This window comes from Physeter macrocephalus, unplaced genomic scaffold (genome assembly GCF_002837175.3).
Source record: "Physeter macrocephalus isolate SW-GA unplaced genomic scaffold, ASM283717v5 random_148, whole genome shotgun sequence".
Lineage (NCBI taxonomy): Eukaryota > Metazoa > Chordata > Mammalia > Artiodactyla > Physeteridae > Physeter > Physeter macrocephalus.
Window position 1 is genome coordinate 55,121 of NW_021145434.1, and position 21,674 is coordinate 76,794.

Genomic DNA, 21,674 nt, shown 5'->3' on the forward strand with positions numbered 1-21,674 from the left:
CAGAAGAGCCAAGGTTTTCATGGCCGCAAATACTCTCCAAGAGGGCAAGCCCCAAGGCACCAGAGCTCACCAAGCCTCTGCTTGCATCACGTCACTCTTGTTCCACTGGCCGAAGCAGGTCACGTGGCCAAGGTCAGAGCTGATATGGGAGAGGCCTATACAAGGACATGGATTCCAAGAGGCACGATTCGTGGGGGCCGTGACTGTAACAGTCTGCTGGCCGCCACAGAAATAAGTGGGCCAGGATTCCCCTGAGGGCCTTCCCAGACCTGGTGTCTGGTATTCTGAGCTTCCTGGGACTTGTTATGCTAGAAAGGAAGTTCTCGAAGACTGATTCAGGGTGTGGTGGGGGGGATGGCAAAAGGAGCCAGGAGCCAGCTCAAAGGGGCTCGAGCCACTGGGAAAATTTGTGACCATTTGAACATCAGAAAAATGATTGTAACTGATTGTAAATATCAAATAAATAATAACCCACGAGTCCATGGCGGTATTCAAAAAAGAAGAGGTAAAACTCTGCAGAATGCTATTCAGCAAAAGAGAAATAAAATACTGATACATGCCATAAAAGGGATGAATCTCAAAAACATTATTCTATGCAAAGAAGCCAAGCACAAAAGATCACATGTTGTATGACTCCATTTACAGGAAATGTCTGGAAAAGGCAAGTCATGAGAGAAAGTAAATTGGTGGCAGCCTGGGGGCTGGGGGATTCACTGCAGTTGAGCACAAGGGGTCTTTTGGGGTGATGGAAATACTCTAAAACAGGGGTCCCCAGCCCTTGGGCGATGGACCGGTAGCAGTCCGTGATCTGTTAGGAACCGGGCTGCACAGCGGGCGGTGAACAGTGGGCGAGTGAGTGAAGCTTCGTCTGTATTTACAGCTGCTCCCCATCGCTCGCATTACCGCCTGAGCTCCATCGCCTGTCAGATCAGTGGCGGAATTAGAGTCTCATAGGAGCCCGAGCCCTACTGTGAACTGCGCATGCGAGGGATCTAGGTTGCGCACTCCTTACGAGAATCTAATGCCTGATGATCTGAGGTGGAGCTGAGGCGGTGATGCTAGCGCTGGGGAGTGGCTGCAAATACAGATTAACAGAGAGGTTTGACTGCACAGACTGTAGTAAATCAGTTGCTTGCAGACTCACATCGAAACCCTATCAGTGGGCTTCCCTGGTGGCGCAGTGGTTAAGAATCCGCCTGCCAGTGCAGGGGACACGGGTCCGAGCCCTGGTCCGGGAAGATCCCACGTGCCGCAGATCAACTAAGCCCGTGCAGCACAACTACTGAGCCTGCGCTCCAGAGCCCGCGAGCCACACTACGGAAGCCCGCGCGCCTAGAGCCCGTGCTCCGCCACAAGAGAAGCCACCGCAATGAGAAGCCCGCGCACCGCAATGAAGAGTAGCCCCCGCTCGCTGCAACTCGAGAAACTTTTCTATACATGTAAAATTTTCAAAAGCACAGAAAATTTTTAAACGTACAGCGGTCCCTGCTTATCCAGTTTTGCTTTCTGAGACCGCACTTACCCTCAGTCAACCATGGTCCGAAAATATTACATGGAAAATTCCAGAAATAAACAATTCATCAATTTTAAATTGCGCACTGTTTTGAGTAGCATGATGAAGTCTCGTGCCATCTCGAGCCATCCTGCTCTGTCCCCTGGGATGCGAATCATCCCAGCGTACCCATGCTGTATACACTGCCTGCCCTTTAGTCACTTAATAGCCATCTGGGTTATCAGAATGACTATCACAGTATCACAGTGCTTGTGTGTGAGCAACCCTTACTTTACTGAATGGTCACCCAGCACAAGAGGAGCGATGCTGGCAATCCAGATGTGACAAAGAGAAGCGGTCAGGTGCTTCCTTTAAGTGAAAGTTTTCACCTTAGTTGGGAAAGGAAAAAAATCACGTACTGAGGTTGCTGAGATCTACAGTAAGAACAAACCTTTTATCCATGAAATTATGAAGGAAAAAGAAATTTGTGCTAGTTTTGCTGTTGCACCTCAAGCTGCAAAAGTTACAGCCAGTGTGTGATAAGTGATTAGTTGAGATGGAAAAGGCATCAAATTTGTACAATATTTTGAGACAGACCATATTCACGTAACTATTATTACAGTATATTGTTATAATTGTTCCATTATTCTTGTCATTAATCTAACTGTGCCTGATTTATATAAACTTCAGGAATTCCCTGGCGCTCCAGTGGTTAGGACTCCGTGCTCTCACTGCCGAGGGTGTGGCTTCAGTCCCTGGTTGGGGGAACTAAGATCCCGCAAGCCACGCAGCGTGGCCAAAAAAATAAGTAAATAAATAAACTTTATCATAGGTATGTATATATAGGAAAAAACGTAGGATATATAGGGTTCAGTACTATCCATGGTTTCAGGCCTCCACTGGGGGTTTTGGAATGTATCCCCCGCCCATAGAGGGGATTACTGCACCTTTCAAATAAACTTTGTGATGTCTGACGGCCCATGAAAACTTCTGAACACCTGGTAAGCTCAGATCTGCTCCATTCCTGCTCCAGCCCTCCCCGCTGGCTCTTACTCACTCAGCCATTTACAGTGACTGAGAGGCTGAGTCTGCACCCCTGCCGGGTCCCCTGCCCGTATCTTAAGAGTTGTGGACAACGAGGCCCCGGAGCTCAGCGACCTTACCTCGATGCTGCCCAGCAGGATCCACTCCCAGGCTGCCCCACCCACATCTATGCCCTTAAGCGCTGCAGTGGCACCCTCCCCACCTTCACCGGAGGGTCACGTGGCCCTGCCAGGCTGCCGAGCGGCTCAGAGCTCCCACCAGGCTGCCTTCCACCTTTGCCCTCCTGGAGCCTCCCCCAAACTGCACCCCGAAGAGCAGGCCCCCAGGAAGCAACAGCCACACGTGCACGGCAGTGTGGAAGGAAATCATTAAATCATTTATTTGACTCGGAGTCAATGTGCACACGCCCTACCGTACAAAAGTGGGAAGCTGCAACAAATCAAGTGCCAGAGGCAGTGCATGGACGTGTAAACGAAGACAAAATGAAAATGCCACTTCTTTGTGATTCGGGAGCAAATCAGAGCAGCCGGGGGCCCAGGCCCAAGAGTACATTCACAGCGCGGGGAAGTGCAAATGAACGGAATGTCAGGATGGAGGGGCTGCCCAGGTCCTTCCCACCCAGGAGGCTGCTCCGTCCAGGGCAGCGACTCCAGAGAAGCGGGTTTGGAGCCAGAAGCACAGTTAGTGCACAGCGGTCCTACAGTCTGGGGGGCAGGAGGGACCACGTCGGGGGGGGACTCCCCCAAGGGCCAGACCACCCCCCACCCCGGACCCCTTTGCCATTCAGGGGAGGGTGCCCCCCCCGCCCCGTCTGAGCCAGTCCCAACTCCAGAGTGTGGAGAACCAGGAGGCTGTCTCTCTTGTAGGCCTCTCCACCTGGAAAGGGGCAGACCTCAAAATAAAGTGTTAAGGCAATAAATAAAAGAGCCCATCTCAGGTGAAAACACTGTAAGAGAAGTGAGTCTACAAATGCCGGCCAGCCTTCCTCTGCAGGACCAGCGGGGAGGCGGGCTCTGCACCGCTACACGGCTTGAGAGCATTTGTCATCGAGTTGAAGGCAAAGTGCCAGGCAAGTTTCTTGTCCTGATGCTGGTCCAGCCGCCTACATCCTCTAACCTCCCCTGATGTGGCCCCTGGGCCCCCTCACTCCAGGGGCCCTGCTCCTGGTGACCCCTGGTCAGAGCCTCCAGCTCAGTGCCTAGCACCAGCCAGGGGGTTCCAGGCTCACAGGGGCGAGGGGACCAGCCCCACCTCCTCCGTCTTTGGTGGTGGCAGAGGTAGGTGGGAGGAGAAATGACAGCCTTTGGCAGGGCCAGGGTATGTCAGAGGACGGTGTCCTGGTTCGGTGCATGGGTTTGTTCAAGGGCCTGGTCCCCACGTGACGTGAGCGCAAGGAAAGCGGGCCCGCCTCTGGATGGCCCGGGCCCGAGGCCCACCAAGGTGCCCCCGGCCACACTCTGCGGCTCCCACCCTCTGTCTCTGGAGCAGCACATTCTCTCGGGTGGCAGCGGGCCGTCAGGACTGGCCAGGCAGATGCCTGGATCTGAGACTGTCCAGCCCAGGTTCCTCCACGGCAGCGCCCGGCCACCCCCTCTTTCATCTCCACCCCCCCAGCCCCACTCAGCAGCCCTGGGGTGGCAGGAGGTTTTGGGCACCCACCCCCGGGGCATCCCATCTCTGCCGTCCTGATTCTCCTCACAACGCCTCAGGCCCCACTGGCCACTGGTCCAGCCTCTGCTTTCCCACGAACAGCTGAGGCGGGCCCCTCGGGGCTCCACGCCGCTCCGAGGACGTTTATCCCCTGGGCCTCGGGGATTCCCAGGTGATGGACGTTGGGGTGGGGGCGAGGTCAGGGGCGAGCACCCTTGGCCACCATGGCCTGGGCTCTGCCACTGCTGACGGCCAGACACCCAGGCCTCCAATGCCAACCCCAAGGCCTTCTCTCTGCCATCAGCCACGTGAATGAGGACCAGGCAGCCACCCCTCCCGGTCCACACCCACCACTACTGCAGCTCCTCTGGGGGCCCGTTCTCTCGGGGCAGCACACCGTTCAGGCCAATGCTGTTGGCCACCGGCGCCCCCAGGTAGCCGAGCAGGATCTCGCTGCGGCGCCGGGACAGCTGGAGGATGTCGTCCGCCAGCGCCGGCACCGATGTGTAGCGCACGTTGTCCAGGTCGAACATGTCCCTCAGGTACTGCACGATCTGGTGCTGGGGGAGAGGGCAGGCGTTGGGCCGGGCCGGGGCCCCTGCTCCCCCGCGCTGAGGTCCTCCGGGCCACCCAAAGCCTCTTCCTTCACCACTGGAGCCCTGACCCAGCACCTTCTGTCCTCGGCTCCTGCCCTCCCGGGGCTTCCTCTGGACCCACCCGGGCCAGGCTCCCAGTGGAAGAAGCAGCACAAGCTCTCGGACACTGGGCTCCCTGTTTACCTTAAAGAAAGCACAGACTTCAGAGAGCTGAGGCTTGGGTCCGAGGAAGCCGAAGGCTAGGACGGGGCTAACGTGCTCCGATACGGAGTAGAAATGGGAGATGAAGCCATCAGGCACCTGTGGAGGGTGGCAAGGCTGAGGGCCGGGACCCAGGCAGGGTGAGGCAGCCAGGCCCTGGGGTCGTAGTAAGAGCCGGGGCTTCAGAGGGAGGCCCGGCTCATTACTGTCCTTGCTAGGTGATGCCGGGCAAGTGACTGGGGCTTTTTGGTTTTTTCGGCCACACCACGCGGCTTGCAGGATCTTAGTTCCCCGACTAGGGATTGAACCCAGGCCCCGGCAGTGAAAGTGCCGAGTCCTAACCACTGGACCACCAGGGAATTCCCATGACCGGGGCTTTCCAAGCCCTGGTTTTCACCCCTGCAGAATAGCGGCAACCTCGGGGCTGTGGTGAGGGCTGCACGAGGGGCCCGGGGTGCGCTCAGCACAGGAAGTGCCTAGAGCATGTGGCAGTGGCAGCTGGTATCAGCTGGGCAGCAGAGCCGGGCTGGCAGAGGGGAACAATGGATCGCAGCAGCCCAGACGGTGCAGCCAGACGCCGCCTGGGAGAGCAGATAATGCAGCCCGATGGGCAGGAGGGAGGCTCTGCCTGCTCCCGGGAGCATCCTGCCCCGCCCAGGCGCCTCCACCAAGCCAACCACCACTGCTCTACACGTGCCCTTCCTCCCTCTGAAGACACCCTTTCCCCACTTTTGATTCCTTTGACATTTCACAATGGCCTGCTCTGTGCTGGGCCCTGGGTGGGAAGATGAAACAGATCTACGTGTGCCTTTGAGGCCCTCCTGGTCAAGGGAGCGGTAATGGCAGGACAGGTGGCCGGTGCTGTGACAAAGGCCAAAAGGTGCAGCAGGGCCTGGGGGCTCAGTAAGACCTCCCTGCACGAACCCCATTCCTCTGCCCGCCCCACACGTCCTGCCCCTGGACCAGGGTCCAGCACACGCCGAATGGAGGGTCAGCTGAGCTGGGCACCGCACCCAAGGGCCCCGCGTGGCGCTCCCCAGGGGCCCTGTCAGCTCACTCACCATCAGCAGCCTCCTCTTGGCTTTCAGGACAGACCAGCAAGCAGTGGCCAGGGCCTACATCAAAGATGGGAACCCCCGGGGGGTCAGACTAACAGGCCGGGCCGGCGGCCGCTAGCCACCCCCAGTCCGGGACCAGGCCCTTACCCCCACCCCAAGCAAGGAGATGGGGACGGCTGTCCGAGCTCTGTCGTCTCCCTGCCCTCAATCAGGCGTCAGGCGCACCTACATCTGAATCCTGACTCTAACCCTTCCTGGGCGGCTCCCTGGACTAGCCACCAGTCTTCTCTGGGCCTCAGATTCCTCCTCTGTAAAATGGCCATGACTCAGCAGCCCCACCTCACTCAGTGATTGCGGGGATCCATGGTTACTGCCTATAAAAGACCAGCCCCACCCCTCTCCAGACCACCCCCATGGCACACAGCACGGCCGCCCTGCAGGGGCCCTGTGCTCAATGCTCTCCTGCTGTACCTCTTTTTCCTTTGTTTCCCCCCCGTATTTTAACTTATTTAATGCATTCAAATGGAACAGAATGAGTGGCGGCCCAGAAATGAGTAGACTGCCTAGGTGAAACCGCAGTGCAGAAGGGAAGTGCTCGTCCCTCCGCGTCCGCGCTACACTGGTCAGAGGAGAGCAAGGGGGTCCTGTGGGACGTCCTCCAGGGCAGGGGACTGGTGTGCCCAGCAGCCCTGGATCACAGCGGCGGGCAGCATTCCAGTGGCGTGACTGCTCCCTGATGGGTGGGGAGCCAGCCTGGGCGCCCAAAGCCAGGGACGGAGGGATGTGGGATCCAGGCGCCCGCGTGGGGTCACGTGAGTGCGTGCGTGCCTGGGAGCGGGGCGGCCACCCACCGTCTCCTTGAAGCTGTCCGACAGCCAGCGGTTCCTCAGGACGGCGAGCACCGAGGACGGGGGGTTTTCCAGGTCCTCGAAGGCGTCCATGAGGATGAAGTCCAGCACGATGTCAAAGAAGCTCATGCGCACCACCTGCGGGGGGCAGCAGCGCTCGGAGGGCAGAGCAGGCAGGGTGTGTAGGGGCTGAGCAGGCACACCAGGCAGTGTGAGGAGGGGCCTGGCGCAGGCGGGGCAGGAAGCGGGGCTTCTAGCAGCCACGGAGCCATCTCAGAGCCTCGGAATCAAGGCGGAGCTCCTACAGGCACCTCCGCCCGGTTCAAGGATCTCAGGTGCGGGGGACCCCAGGGCACCGAGGCTCAGCACAAACAACTCACCCCTCGGCCCTCCAGCTCCAGCCGCGTGGTGGCCCAGGTCTCCGGCCGCAGGGCGTAGCTCAGCATCTCCTCGTAGCTCTCCAGGAAGCCTTTGGGGCTCTGGGGGGAGAAGCAGAGCCTGTTCTGGCCGTGGGAGAGGCCCCAAGACGCAGCTGGACTAGACCCACAGGGGCAAGCTGGCCTGTGCATGAGGGACACACCAAGGCTGGGCCAAGGCCAATCCCTGAGTAGCAGTCATGGAGAGAATGGGGCAGGAAGTGTCCTGTGCCCGCCTCCACACACGTCTGCAGCGCCCAGGGCAGGTCCCAGAGGGATGCAACACCAGGGGCGCCCAGCACTGTCTCACACCAGCTCGTCACTGAGCACCGACCGCCTTCCAGAAGATGTGCACACGCCACAGAAGGCGCTCGCTTTGGAAGGGTGCGCAAGCGTGTGAGGCCGAGCCAGCCGCCCAAGTTTCAGATCTCCGCGATCATCGGCCTCACCGGTGAAACGGGAGAAGCTGCAGCCCCACACCTGGGGCTACTCTGGGGGAGTCAATAAGCTCGTTCATGTAACACAATCAGGCAAGAAATAGTGTATAGGACTAATGCTGCCAGGAACGGAGACGGTCAGCACACAGGAGGAATTCTTCACTCTCTGGGACCGGGACGCTTAGCTGGGGCTTACGACACCGTTTGCAGACACAGGTTAGTTCACGGACGTGGAAAGCTGGTACGTGCCAGGGCTGATCTACCGTGGATCAACTCATTTAATTCATACAGTCCTATGAGGGATGCTCCAATATTGTGCCCACTTTACAGATATGAATCCTGAGGCTTCAGATCATTGATGTGCCCAAGAGCCTGGCAGAGTGGAACTGACACAGAGCAGCAGGGGCAGGTTGATGCCATTTATAAGAACCACAGGCAGAGGGGGCATTGGATGGATGTTCACCAAGATGTGAACAGGGTGGCATTGGGGACAATTTTTCTTTCTTTTTGCATCATCTTAGTTTTTTCTACAATTAGCACGAGTCATTTTTATAATCTTTTCTTTCTTTCTTTTTTTTTTTTGCCATGCCACACGGCTTGCCAGATCTTAGTTCCCTGACCGGGCATTGAACCCGGGCCATGGCAGTGAAAGCCTGGAATCCTAACCACTAGGCCGCCAGGGAACTCCCATTTTTATAATCTTTTTAAAAACTATTCTCATTAAGTTTTAAAGAGAATTTGCTAGGATGACCCTGGGCTGTGCCTTAACCTCCCCGAGCTTCAGTTTCCTCATATGTAAGAGTTGACAACGAGGCTGAAGATGAGGGCTGGCCCTTGCGGACACTTTTGATGGCCGCTGGCATCAGCTCATGACGTCCCCAGGATAGGCCCATTTACACAGTAGGGGACTGAGGCTTGGGGAGGCTTCATGTCTGGCCCCAGGCATAGCAAGGAGGCGGCCTGATTCCACAATTCCAGAGCCTGGGTGCGTGCACGGGCTGGCGTCTTCCCAGACGGAGGCCACCTCAGCTCTGCTGCCTGGAAAAACCTGACAGGGCTGTCAGTTACCACTCAGTCCAGGGCTGGGAGTGGGGTCTGGCGCTCAAGAACTGCTAGATAGCCAGCCGAGCCTCTTCTTGATTTCTTAATCAAAATCGAGCCAAGGACTTCCCTGGTGGTGCAGTGGTTAAGAATCCGCCTGCCAATGCAGGGGACAGGGGTTCAATCCCTGGTCCAGGAAGATCCCACATGACGTGCCACGGAGCAACTAAGCCTGTGTGCCACAACTACTGAGACTGTGCTCTAGAGCCCCCGAGCCACAACTACTGAGCCTTCGAGCCACAGTGACTGAGCCCACACGCCACAACTCCTGAAGCCTGCGCACCTAAAGCCCGGGCTCCGCAACAAGAGAAACCACCACAATGAGAAGCCCGTATGCAGCAACGAAGACCCAATGCAGCCAATAAATAAATAAATAATAAAAAAATAAATAAAATCAAGCCAAGTCCTGTAGTGGGGCAGAGGCTGCAGAGAAAAAAGCCGAGGCTCCGGGCCCTTCTGGGAGTAGCCACAGAAATCGGCCGTCCGCTAAAGCCCCTGACACCCGCTGTAGCCTCACTTGCCCTTCTTCACTTGTTCGTCCTTTCACCCTCCTGGGGAGGCCACAAAGAACAGGCTAAGGGCATGGCTGGGCTCAGGCTGACTGGGGTTCCAATCCCGGCTCCACCCTCCCCTTGCTTAGTGCCCGGGCAAGGCCCTCTACCTCCCCAGGCTCAGTTTCCTTTTCGGCCGAGCATAGAGAGACATCAGGATCAAATGAGCTACCGGAGGTGACGAAATGTGAGTGAAGCACCAGGCTTGCTGTGACGCTCGGTAAACGGCAGCTGCTGGGAGGATAATGAGTTGTCCCTCAGAATCTGCAAAAGATTAGGTCCAGGACCTATGCAGATACCAAAATGTAGATGCTCAAGTCCCTTATGTAAAAGGGCACAGTATTTGCATATAACCTAAGCACATCCTCCCCTGCACCTTAAATCATCTCTAGATTACTTATAACACCTAGTACAATGTAAATGCTAAATAAATAATTTGCTGGTGCGTGGCAAATCCAAGTTTTGCTTTTTGGAATTTTCTGGATTTTTTTTTTTTTTTAGTATTTTCAGTCTGAGGTTGGTTGGACCCACAGATGCAGAACCTGCGGATGTGGAACCCATGGATACCAAGAGCCAACGGTTTTCACGTTTATGGAGCAGCTGCCCTGTGCCAGGCCCTGGGCTGGGCACACACCTGTGCCAGGAGAGCAGGGCTTCTGGCCCTCGTAGGAGTGAGGACGATGCAGGGTGATGGGGCCATACTGGACAGGATGAGCCCAAGGGCTCTTGGGACCCAGGGGACAAGTCAGGTGAAGTTCTCCTGGGGAAAGAGCTGGGACTCAGAAGGCAGGTGACCAAGGAAGAGAAGGAGGGAGTGGGACAGGCACTTCAGGATACTGGTATGTGTTCCACCTTCTACCCTAGGGGCTGGTACACAGGGGTTCATCTTTCCATTCATTAAATCCTACTTTTTAAAAAAAATTTACTTATTTTTGGCTGCGTTGGGTCTTTGTAGCTGCACGCGGGCTTTCTCTAGTTGCAGCAAGCGGGGGCTGCTCTTCGTTGTGGTGTGCAGGCTTCTCATTGCAGTGGCTTCTCTTGTTGTGGAGCACGGGCTCTAGGCGCGGGGGCTTCAGTAGTTGTGGCACACCGCGGCATGTGGGATCTTCCCGGACCGGGGCACGAACCCGTGTCCCCTGCATCAGCAGGCGGATTCTCAACCACTGCGCCACCAGGGAAGCCCTTGATACTCTTATGTGTGTATTTTACGACAAAGTAACTAACGACAACAAAAAGAGTTGAGGAACAGTGTTCCAGGTGCTGAGCGACCGGCATCTGCAGAGGCCAGATCAGGGAGGAAGTCTGTGAGCACCAGAAGCCCTGAGGCCACAGAGCAGAGCTTGGTCTTTACACCAAGGGCAATGGGAGCGAGGGTGGGTTTTAAGCAGTTGGGTGACGTGTCAGAGGTGACATTTCAGAACCATTACCTCACATTACCCCCAGCCCATGAGGAGGAAGGGCTCAAGAGGAGAGAGGCGGGTTCAAGAGCTTTGCTCAAACCCATCAAAAAAAAAAAAGAAACACAAGCGGCCAAATAAACATGAGAATGTATGCAACCTTATTAATAATCTAAGAAACATAAAGTAATGGATGAAACAAAGATTAAAAAGATTACAGGAAGCTGTGACGAAGTGAGAGAGTGGCATGGACATATATACACGACCAAACGTAGGGTGGATAGCTAGTGGGAAGCAGCCGCATGGCACAGGGAGATCAGCTGGGTGGTTTGTGACCACCTAGAGGGGTGGGAGGGAGGGAGACGCAAGAGGGAAGAGATATGGGAACACATGTATATGTATAACTGATTCACTTTGTTGTAAAGCAGAAACTAACACACCATTGTAAAACAGTTATACTCCAATAAAGATGTTAAAAAAAAAAAAAAAAAGATTACAGGGACTTCCCTGGTGGTGCAGTGGTTAAGATTCCACGCTCCCAATGCAGGGGGTCCAGGTTCAATCCCCGATCAGGGAACTAGATCCCACATGCATGCCGCAACTAAGAATTCACATGCCACAACTAAGGAGCCCTGCAGCCACAACTAAGGAGCCCGCCTGCCGCAACTAAGACCCAGTGCCGCCAAATAAATAAATACATACAAAATAAATATTAAAAAAAAAAAATTACAGGCCGACCTCGTTGATACTGCAGGTCTGGTTCCACACCACCCCAACACAGTGAATATCTCAATAAAGCGAGCTGCGTGAATTTTTTTGGTTTCCCAGTGTGTATAAACGTTACGTTTATACTATACTGTAGTGTATTAAGTGTGCAATGGCATTATGTCTAATAAGACGATGTACGTACCTTAATTCCAAAATGCTTTATTGCTAAAAAACACTAACCATCATCTGAGCCATTGGTGAGTCATAATCTTTGTGTTGGTGGAAGGTCCTGCCTCGATGTTGATGGCTGCTGACTGATCAGGGTGGTAGCTGCTGAAGGCTGGGATGGCTGAGGCAATTTCTTAAAATAAGACAACAGTGGGGCTTCCCTGGTAGCGCAGTGGTTAAGAATCCGCCTGCCAATGCAGGGGACATGGGCTCGAGCCCTGGTCCGGGAGGATCCCACATGCCGCGGAGCAACTAAGCCTGTGCGCCACAACTACTGAGCCTGCAATCTAGAGCCCGCGAGCCACAACTACTGAGCCCGCGTGCCACAACTACTGAAGCCCGTGCGCCTGGAGCCCACGCTCCGCAACAAGAGAAGCCACCGCAATGAGAAGCCGGCACACCGCAATGAAGAGTAGCCCCCGCTCACAACTAGAGAAAAGCCCGCGCACAGCAACAAAGACCAAACACAAACAAAAAAATTAATTAATTAATTAATTAATTTTTAAAAAGAAAAAGAAAGACAACAATGAAGTTTGCCACTTCTATTGACTCTTCCTTTCACAAACGATTTCTCTGTAGCGTGCGATGCTGTTTGATAGCATTTTACCCACAGAACTTCTTTCAAAATTGGAGTCGATACTCTCAAACCCTGTTGCTGCTTCATCAACTATGTGTACGTAATATTCTAAATCCTTTGTTGTCATTTCAACAATCTTCACAGCATCTTCACCAGGAGTAGATTCCATCTTGAGAAACCACTCTCTTTGCTCATCCATAAGAAGCAACTCCTCATCCATTCAAGTCTTATCATGAGCTTGCAGCAATTCAGTCACATCTTCAGGCTCCACTTCTCATTCTAGTTCTGCTATTTCCACCACACATGCAGTTACTTCCTCCACTGAAGTCTTGAACCCCTCAAAGTCATCCAGGAGGGCTGAAATCAACTTCTTCCAAACTCTCGTTAATGTCGATATTTTGACTTCTTCCCACGAAAATCACCAGTGTTCTTAATGGCAACTGAAATGGTGAATCCTTTCCAGAAGGTTTTCAATTTACTCTGCCCAGATCCACCAGAGGAACCACTATCTCTGGCAGCTGTAACCTTACAAAAGGTATTTCTTAAATAATAAGACTTGAAAGTCAAAAATGATTCTTTGATCCATGGGCTACAGGACGGATGTTGTGTTAGCAGGCATGAAAACATGAATCTCGTTGTACATCTCCATCCACCTTGGGTGACCAGCTGCATTGTCAATGAGCAGTAATATTTTAAAAGGAATCTTTTTTTCTGAGCAGTGGGTCTCAACAGTAAACCATGTGGTAAACCGATGTGCTGTCGTCCAGGCTTTGCTGTTCCATTCACAGGGCACAGGCAGGGTAGATTTAGCATAATTCTTAAGGGCCCTAGGGTTTGGGGAATGGCCAATGAGCGCCGGCTTCGGTTTCAAGTCGCTATCTGCATTCGCCCCTGACAAGAGAGTCAGGCTGTCTTCTGAAGCCGGGCATTGAATTCTCCACTCGAGCAATGCAAGTCCTAGATGACATCTTCCAATAGAAGGCTATTTCGTCTGCATCGAAGATCTGTTGTTTAGTGTAGCACCTTCATTAATTCATCCACACTTAACTGTCTCACCTTGTACTTTCATGTTATGAGACGGCTTCTCTCCTTAAACCTCATGAGCCAACCTCTGTCAGCTTCAAACTTTCCTTCTGCAGTTTCCTCGTCTCTCTCAGCCTTCACAGAATTGAAGAGAGTTAGGGCCTTGCTCTGGATGAGGCTTTGGTTTAAGGGAATGTTGTGGCTGGTCTGATCTTCTATCCAGACCACTCGAACTTTCTCTGTATCAACAATAAGGCTGTTTTGCTTTCTTATCATTCAGGTTCACTGTCATGTGTTCACTTAATTGCCTTCAAAACTGTTCCTCTGCGTTCACAGCTTGGCTGTTTGGCCCAAGAGGCCTAGCTTTTGGCCTGTCTCAGCTTTCAACATGCCCTCCTCACTAAGCTTAACCATTTCTAGCTTCTGATTTAAAGTGAGAGACATGCGACTCTGCCTTTTATTTGAAAACTTAGAGGTCACTGTAGGGTTATGAATCGGCCTAATTTCAATACTGTGGTGTCTCAGGGAATAGGAGGCCAAGGAGGGGGAGAGAGACAGGGGAAAGCCAGTCGGTGGAGCAGTCAGAACACACCCAACATTTATTGATTAAGTTCGCTGTCCTGTATGGGTGCGGTTTGTGGCACCCCAAAACAACTACAATGGACGTGGATGGACCTAGAGAGTGTCACACAGAGTGAAGTAAGTCCGAAAGAGAAAAGCAAATATCGTATAATAATGCAAATATGTGGAATCTAGAAAGATGGTATAGATGATCTTATTTGCAAAGCAGAAATAGAGACACAGATGTAGAGAACAAATGTACGGATACCAAGGGGGAAAGGGGGAGGTGGGAGGAACTGGGAGACTGGGATTGACACATATACATTATTGATACTATGTATAAAATAGACAGCTGATGGGAACATGCTGTATAGCTCAGGGAACTCTACCTAAGGCACTGTGGTGACCTAAATGGGAGGGAAGTCCAAAGGGAGGGGATATCTCTCTGTGTCTGGCTGATTCATTTTGTTGTGCAGTGGGGCTAACACAACATTGTAAAGCAACCATACTGCAATAAAAATTAAAAATAAAAAAAATCACAACGGTAACATCAAAGATCACTGATCACCATAACAGATACAATAATGATAAAAAAGTTTGAAAAATGGCGAGAATTACCAGACTGTGACAGACACATGAAGTGAGCCAATGCTGTTGGAAAAATGGCACCAACAGACCTACTCGACACAGGGTTGCCACAAACCTTCAACTTCTAAACAACTGCAAAGCACAATAAAGCCAAAACACACACAATGAAATGAGGTACGCCTGTACTGATATCCAGTATTGGCCAAGATGTAAGGAGACACAGCCTTATACTGCTGGCAGGGGCTCGAGTTGTTAAGGCATTTCGGGGGGTAAACTGGCAAGATCTGCCAGCCTTCGAAACATCTGTGCCCAAGACGCAGGCTTGCCACAGCTGGGCTTTGCCCCACAGAAAATCCCACAGGTACCTAAAGAGGTCTGATTATAAACAGACTGAGTATAATAGCGGTGTCTGTGATGCTGGAAAAGTCAGACACAACCCAAATGTCCGTCCCCGGGAGGACCAGATTAACCAGAGCCGACCCGCCCGACAGAATACTACACAACTGGTCCATCTACTGACACGGAAAGATGGACGAGATGGACTCTTACAGAACAAAATAAGGCTGCAGAATAGCCCACAGAACACAAACCAAGCTTTGGAAGTTACATTACAATATTCAAAGATTAGAGTCTATGGAACGGCGTAGGAGGAACATGTATCAGATTGTGCGCAGTGGTTCCCCCTGGCAAGTAGGGTTCCCGGAGACCCTGTACGGTTTGCGTCTCATAATCGGCGAACTTTGTAAAACTGTGTCATGTTGTGATCAGAAATAACAGGCAAGACAGATCCAATTTTTCAGAATTAGCACAGGGAGCAAAAAAAAAACCCAACTCTTTCCCTGCTCTCCTATGGCCTGCAGGATGAAGTCAGAGCTCGTCAGCTCGATTTTAGATTGGGTGTTTTCTTTTTCTTTTTTTTTTTTTAACAGAACTAAATAAAAGTTAGAAAGATAAAAAAAAAACCCAAACAACGCAGGGGGAAGAAGAGCGGAAAAGAGAGCCCCCCACTCCCTGCTACCTTCTCAGCCTTGGTCATCAGACCCGTCACCATCTGCCGGCCAACCTCCCCGAAGAAAAACTGGTGACTCTTGTCCTCCAGGAGGCCCTAAGGAGTGAGGAGGGAGGAGGTGAGCTGACAGGCTGGCGGCCCCCCAAAGCCGTGGACAGGGCAGCACCGTGGGCTGGGCAGGTGGCCATCTGCGCAGAGGAGCCTGCTTGACTGCCCCCATCCCCCCATCGCGCCCGGGGCTGCACCCACCTCGAAGGCTTGCCGCACACAATGCAGCTTGGCCAGAAAGTCCTGGTCACTGTAGCAGCCCAGCAGTTCTGTCCTGAGGGGAAGCGCAGAGTCACAGCACCTGGGCCCCAGCCGGCGACACCCCCGTGGGGTCAGGGTGGAGCCCTGGGTGGCCCTGCCTCTACCTGGTAGTGTGACCTCGGGCAGGTGGCTGCCCCCCTCTAGGCCTCAGTTTCCCCCAGATCCAAGGAAGGGGCTGACAGGATGCTCCCTGAGGACGGGCTGCCTCGATGGCACTGGGCGCCCCTGGCAGGTGTGGTCACTGGGGGTCGGGCTGACCTCGGCCTCCTTTAGGCCCCAACCAGCAAAGGACCCTCTCTAGCAAAGGACCAAAATGGCCAAATTGCTCCCAAGGCCAGGGCAGGGCTTTCTGGGGCAGCTAGAGATGCCCTGATCTGGGCACTTTATCCAAATCCCCAAGGCTTCAGCTGGGGCTTTTGGCCATTTTCAGTCAGTGAACTTTAAACACACACACTAAAATCTGGGAGTCATGACCATCATACAGAACAATTAACTTAAGGTGGATAAGAGCCCTAAATATACCACACAGGAGAAGACTGAGGCTAAGAGAAGTCAGGAGACTTGTGCAGGGCCACACGCTACAAAGTAGCGAGACCTGGAGAGAACCGGGGTCTGTCTGTCTCCAAAGCCTGGCTTCTGGAGGGCTCCTTAAAGGAGTGTGTCAGAACACAGGGCTTGGGGACAGCGCCCACCGTGCTTCCGTGACTGGACCCCTCTGAGAACTTAGAACGGGTACGAATAATTGTTATTTTAATTACTTATATTAATTAGTTACTGCGATCGTCAACCCTAGGCCTGCCTGTCTTGTACCGGGGCCATCCGAGGGTCTCCGAAGCTGGGGCAGGAGCCACGGCCAGACCATCCCACCCTCGGCCTGGCTCAACTGGGTCCCCACCAAGCCCTGCTGGCTTCCCCAGCCTCCTCCAAGGGGACCGCGGCCCCCGCACCTGCCTCCTTCCCCCCAGGCTCACCTGAGGGTCCGGCAGGGCACTCTGCCCTCCTTCACCAGCTGCAGGGCCTCCTCGTAGGCGGCGGCAGGCCTGGAGAGTGGGCTCGGGTAATCTCCGACCTGCAGGGACTCAAAGAGCTGGGGGGAGGGTGGAAGCCTGTGTCAGCAGCATTGGCGGGCGGGGGCGGAGCCTTGGGGTGGGTCAAGGACACCTGCCCAGGGGACTTCTGGCAGAGGACGCGCTAGGGGCCAGCGCTTCAGAGGGACGTTAGCGGGAGTGCTGGCCTCAGCGGGAGTGCTGGCCGAGGGCAGAGGCCCGGGTTCGAGTCCTACTCTGGCTCTCAGCGTCCCCATCACCGGGTGCCCTTCCCAAAGGGACCATCTACGGGACACACACCCGTGTCCTCCCAGCCCAGGAGAGGACAGCCGCCTGGCACGCGTGGCCATGTCAGGAAACTAACCAAGCAATGAGCACTCGGTCTGGAGAAGGGAGAGGCTGGCGTGGGCTGCAGCCGCTGGGGACGGGGACCCCTGCCCTCACTCATAGGACCTACGACCCCTGGTTTCTCAGGCTCCCCGTTCCAGCAACACTGAAAAGTCCCCCGGGGAGCAGCATTTGGCGACCTCCAGATTCTTCTCCCATCAGAGGAAACGCCTTCGCTTTCCCACAACCCAGTGCTCGCCCGCCAAGGAGCCGCGCGGGAGCCCTGGCCTTCACCCCTCTCCCCGCAGCCACACCCCCACCCGCGTCACCTCGGGGGCGGAGAAGAAGGAATCCTCCGAGGTCAGGCTGTCCTCACGGTCCGCCCGCAGATGCAGCGAGCCCTCGGTCAGGGGCAGTATGAGGGTCCGCTCTGAGCAGAGACGGAAAGCAGGGGCTGAGCTGAGACTCAGGAGATCACCGAGCTTCAAGCTAAACGTACACCAAGCCTCCCAACACCCGATTCCGGACGAATGACGCTGATGGTGGCTCACGTCAGGGGACCTGCGCTCACGTCAGGGGACCTGCCACGTCCACACTGCCTGGCCCTGAGGCCTATGGGCCCTGAGCTCTGAGGGCAGGCTGTGCTGTGCTGTGTGGCCCTGGGCAAGTTGCTCCCCTTCTCTGACAAGCTGAAACAGCCTCTGATACCAAAGGGCCACTCACTCAGCACTTCCATCCCCAACCGCTCAAAGGCGAGGGGGTCTGGACACTCAAAGGGACTTAGGAAAGGTTCACGGCCCTGAATGCCCCACCAGCCTTCTCTGTCACACGGGGAGGCCAGAGGAAGTGGGACTGCTCTGACGGGGACAGAAGTGGAAGATCTGTCACCCTGGCCAGCCTTCACTGGGCCCGTGTCACCACTGGTAGAGCCAGGGAGCCCGACACTCAGGAGTACGATGATCCCCCCCGGGGGTGGACAGCACTCAGGGAAGGGCCCTGGGGGGTCACAGTCACCACACAGGGTCTGGCACGCAGCAGGCACTAGGAGAACATTGGCTGCTTGGCTGAATAATTTCATTCCATCTCAGTGATGGCACGCCCCCTGACCTCGATGGGCAGGGCAACGGCACGTGTGTTCTCAGCCCCGTGGCCTGCTTCGGGCTAATCTCCACGTGAGCCACCCTCCGCCCACCCGGTGCCCGCAGAATACGGCTCAAAGCAAACACCTGGAACAGCCGGCAGGGGGGATGTTGACATACAAGCCCCAAGGCCTGCTCCCAAGGGGATGGGGCAAGGCACACCGGCCAGGGACTCCCGGGACCTCATTCCAACTCCGTTCCTGCCTGTGGGGCCTCAGTTTCCCCGTCTGTGCAGGGAGGCACTGATCGGATGAGGTGGTGGGCCCTGGGGATCCTGCGCCCTGGCCCCGCTCACCGAGGTCCAGCAGCATGTTGTCGGCCGGGAAGGTGGACCCGAACTCCTCCTGCAGGTGGTAGGCCCGGTGCAGCAGGGACTCCAGCTTCTCCGCAAACTCTCTTCGCTGTGACTCTGGCTGTGGGTAAAACAATGACGGTCAACCCAGGCCCCCCAAGCTCCCCACGCCAAAGGCCCCTTCCTTCACCAGGATGGGGCCCCAGCCCCCGGGGAAACGGGACAGCTCTGAGGCCCAGCAGCAAGCGCAGGTCTGGACTGAGCTGCCCCACACAGGAGCCACCAGCAACGCACGGCCAGTGCACACTTGAAACTCGGCAGTCCCACCTGACATGGGCCATAAGCATAAATACACACCAATTTCAAACACTTAGCATCCCCCCGCAAAAAAAACCCCGAGACTACAAGAACGTGAAATACCTCAGTGATTTTTCATCTTGATTACATGTTGAAATGATAATATTTTGGATATACTAGATTATAGAAAATATATTACTAAGTCATTTCAGGGCTTCCCTGGTGGCGCAGTGGTTGAGAATCCACCTGCCAATGCAGGGGACACATATTTGAACCCTGGTCCTGGAAGATCCCACATGCCGTGGAGCAACGAAGCCCGTGCGCCACATTACTGAGCCTGCGCTCTAGAGCCCACGTGCCACAACTACTGAGCCCGCGTGCCACAACTACTGAAGCCCGCGCGCCTAGAGCCCATGCTCTGCAACAAGAGAAGCCACCGCAATGAGAAGCCCGTGCACCGCAACGAAGAGTAGCCCCTGCTCGCTGCAACTAGAGAAGGCCCGCACGCAGCAATGAAGACCCAGCGCAGCCAAAAATAAATAAATAAAATTTAAAAAGTCATTTCACCCATTTCCTTTTGCTTTTTAACGTGGTCTCCAGAAAATTTTAAATAAGATACATGGCCTCCTACTGAACAGCGCTGCTCTAGACCCGAGCAGACCTGGTCCAGACCTTGGCGCCACCAGTTCCGAGCTGTGTGACCTTGAGTAAATAACTCCCTCATTCTCAGCCTCGGTTTTCTTATCTGTCAACTGAGGTAAGAGAACCTACTTCCTAGGATTTTAGGGAAAACGTGAATGAAATAAGGCATATAAAGTACTTCCTACAAGACTGGCCCGTGGTGATGGCCAGTAAGTGTTGGCTACTATAATCAGAGGGCAGTTAGGAGCCCAGAAAGAGCTGGGTTCAACCCCACTGTTCCTATTAACCGTGTGCACTTGGGAAGGCATCGCACCCCTGGCACCACAGCCTGTGGCCTCAGTGACCTCCTCACTGCCCTTGGCCTCCAGACCAGGGTGTGGGAAGACGGGGGCACTGCTCCTCTGAACCCAGGAGCTTCTGGGCCAAGGGGCCAGGCGTGGGCAGGCCTGACTCTGTTTTCCACAGAGGCTGCCAGATCCTGCAAGTACACGTAACCAGACCCTGGGGAGGAGACAATGGCCAACTGGGGCCTCAGGCCACTGGGAGAAAGAGGCGGAAGCACTCAGAGGGGGACAGTAAGATTGTAATGGCTGCCTTTCACTAAGCGCTAGCCCTGGACCGGCAACTCGCTGTTCAGCCTCACGGCTTCCTTGAGGCAGAGATTGCCATGACCGCACTTCACAGAGAAAACTCAAGGAGGTTATGTGGCCCAGCGCACCCAGCTAGAGCCTGGCGGAGCCCATGGGACCCCAGACCTGCTGGCCATCTTGCTCAGCAACGCCGCTCAGTGTGGCCAGCAGAGCCTTGTAGCTTTGGCAGATCTGCCAGCTCTTTCTCTGGGAAGCCACCTTGGGTTAAAGAATGGTTTCTTACATACGACACAAGTGACAAAAGAAAAATTAGATACACTGAACTTCATCAAAATTAAAAACCTTTGTCTTTCAAAGGACACCGTCAAGAAAGTGAAAAGATTGGGAATTCCATGGCCATCCAGTGGTTAGGACTCTGCACTTCCAATGCAGGTGGCACGGGTTCGATCCCTGGTTGGGTAACTCAGATCCTGCAAGCCGTGCGGTGCGGCCAAAAAAAAAGGAAAGACCCCCCAGAATGAGAAAAAACATCGACAAAAAAAGTACAAGAAAAGCCTTCTCCTCCTTTCCCTGCAGACCCTCTCCTCATAGATCACTGTTAACAATCTCCTGTGGGGACTTCCCTGGTGGTCCAGTGGTTAAGAATCCACCTTCCAATGCAGGGGACACGGGTTCAATCCCTGGTCAGGGAACTGAGATCCCACATGTTGCGGGGCAACTAAGCCCACGACGCCACAACTACTGAGCCCTCGAGCCACAACTAAAGAGAAGCCCGAGTGCCACAACGAAAGATCCCACATGCCACAACTAAGACCCGATGCAGCCAGAGATATACAAATAAATAAATAAATAAATAAATACTTAAAAAAAAATCTCTTGTGTTATCTGTCCAGAGGGAAGTAAAAGTGCACATACGCGCCAGCAGTTACCAACAGGCATATGTAGGCAAGGATGGATGTCTTTTTAAAAATGTACACATCAGCAGAAATTAGTACAACATTGTAAACCAACTATACTTCAATAAAATAAATAAATAAAACGTACACATGGGTCATGAATCACTATGTTATATAGCTGTAACTTACATAATGCTACACATCAACTACATCTCAATAGAAAAAAATGTACACATGGGTCACTATACACATTCTCTATCTTGCTTTTTTCACTTAATAAAATATAGTGGAGGGCTTCCCTGGTGGCGCAGCGGTTGGGAATCCGCCTGCTGGTGCAGGGGACACAGGTTCGAGCCCTGGTCCAGGAAGGTCCCACATGCCACAGAGCAACTAAGCCCGTGCGCCACAACTACTGAGCCTGCGCTCTGGAGCCCGTGCTCCACAACAAGAGAAGCCACCGCAATGAAGAGTAGCCCCCGCTCGCCGCAACTAGAGAAAGCTCGCCTGCAGCAACAAAGACCCAACGCAGCCAAAAATAAATTTAAAAATAAAATAAATAAATTAAAAAAAAAAAAGATGAAGTTTAAAAAATATATATATTGGGCTTCCCTGGTGGTGCAGTGGTTGAGAGTCCGCCTGCCGATGCAGGGG

At 54.0% G+C, this 21,674-nt stretch overlaps 1 protein-coding gene and 1 non-coding gene across 11 annotated transcripts in view; both read right to left on the reverse strand.

Annotated features, from left to right (window-relative positions):
* Positions 1 to 3,316: 3,316 nt before the first annotated feature.
* The window catches only part of MIGA2 (mitoguardin 2), a 28,062-nt gene continuing 9,704 nt past the window's right edge, over positions 3,317 to 21,674 (reverse strand). For 5 of the 10 annotated variants that reach the window (XM_055082498.1, XM_055082497.1, XM_055082496.1 and 2 more), the window contains 10 exons: positions 18,602 to 18,719; positions 17,497 to 17,597; positions 16,766 to 16,881; positions 15,735 to 15,834; positions 15,495 to 15,581; positions 7,270 to 7,368; positions 6,893 to 7,078; positions 6,045 to 6,098; positions 4,966 to 5,082; positions 3,317 to 4,746 (listed from right to left, as the gene is read on the reverse strand). In XM_055082498.1, the coding sequence (XP_054938473.1) occupies positions 4,540 to 4,746; positions 4,966 to 5,082; positions 6,045 to 6,098; positions 6,893 to 7,078; positions 7,270 to 7,368; positions 15,495 to 15,581; positions 15,735 to 15,834; positions 16,766 to 16,881; positions 17,497 to 17,597; positions 18,602 to 18,719 (1,185 nt within the window). In that variant the 3' untranslated portion in view covers positions 3,317 to 4,539. The remainder of the gene's footprint in view (positions 4,747 to 4,965; positions 5,083 to 6,044; positions 6,099 to 6,892; positions 7,079 to 7,269; positions 7,369 to 15,494; positions 15,582 to 15,734; positions 15,835 to 16,765; positions 16,882 to 17,496; positions 17,598 to 18,601; positions 18,720 to 21,674) is intronic. The other 5 variants (XM_028484234.2, XM_028484229.1, XM_024126394.3 and 2 more) reach the window with 3 other exon arrangements.
* Positions 5,271 to 5,342, reverse strand: TRNAE-UUC (transfer RNA glutamic acid (anticodon UUC)). The gene has a single exon. It is a non-coding gene; the product is annotated as a tRNA-Glu (tRNA).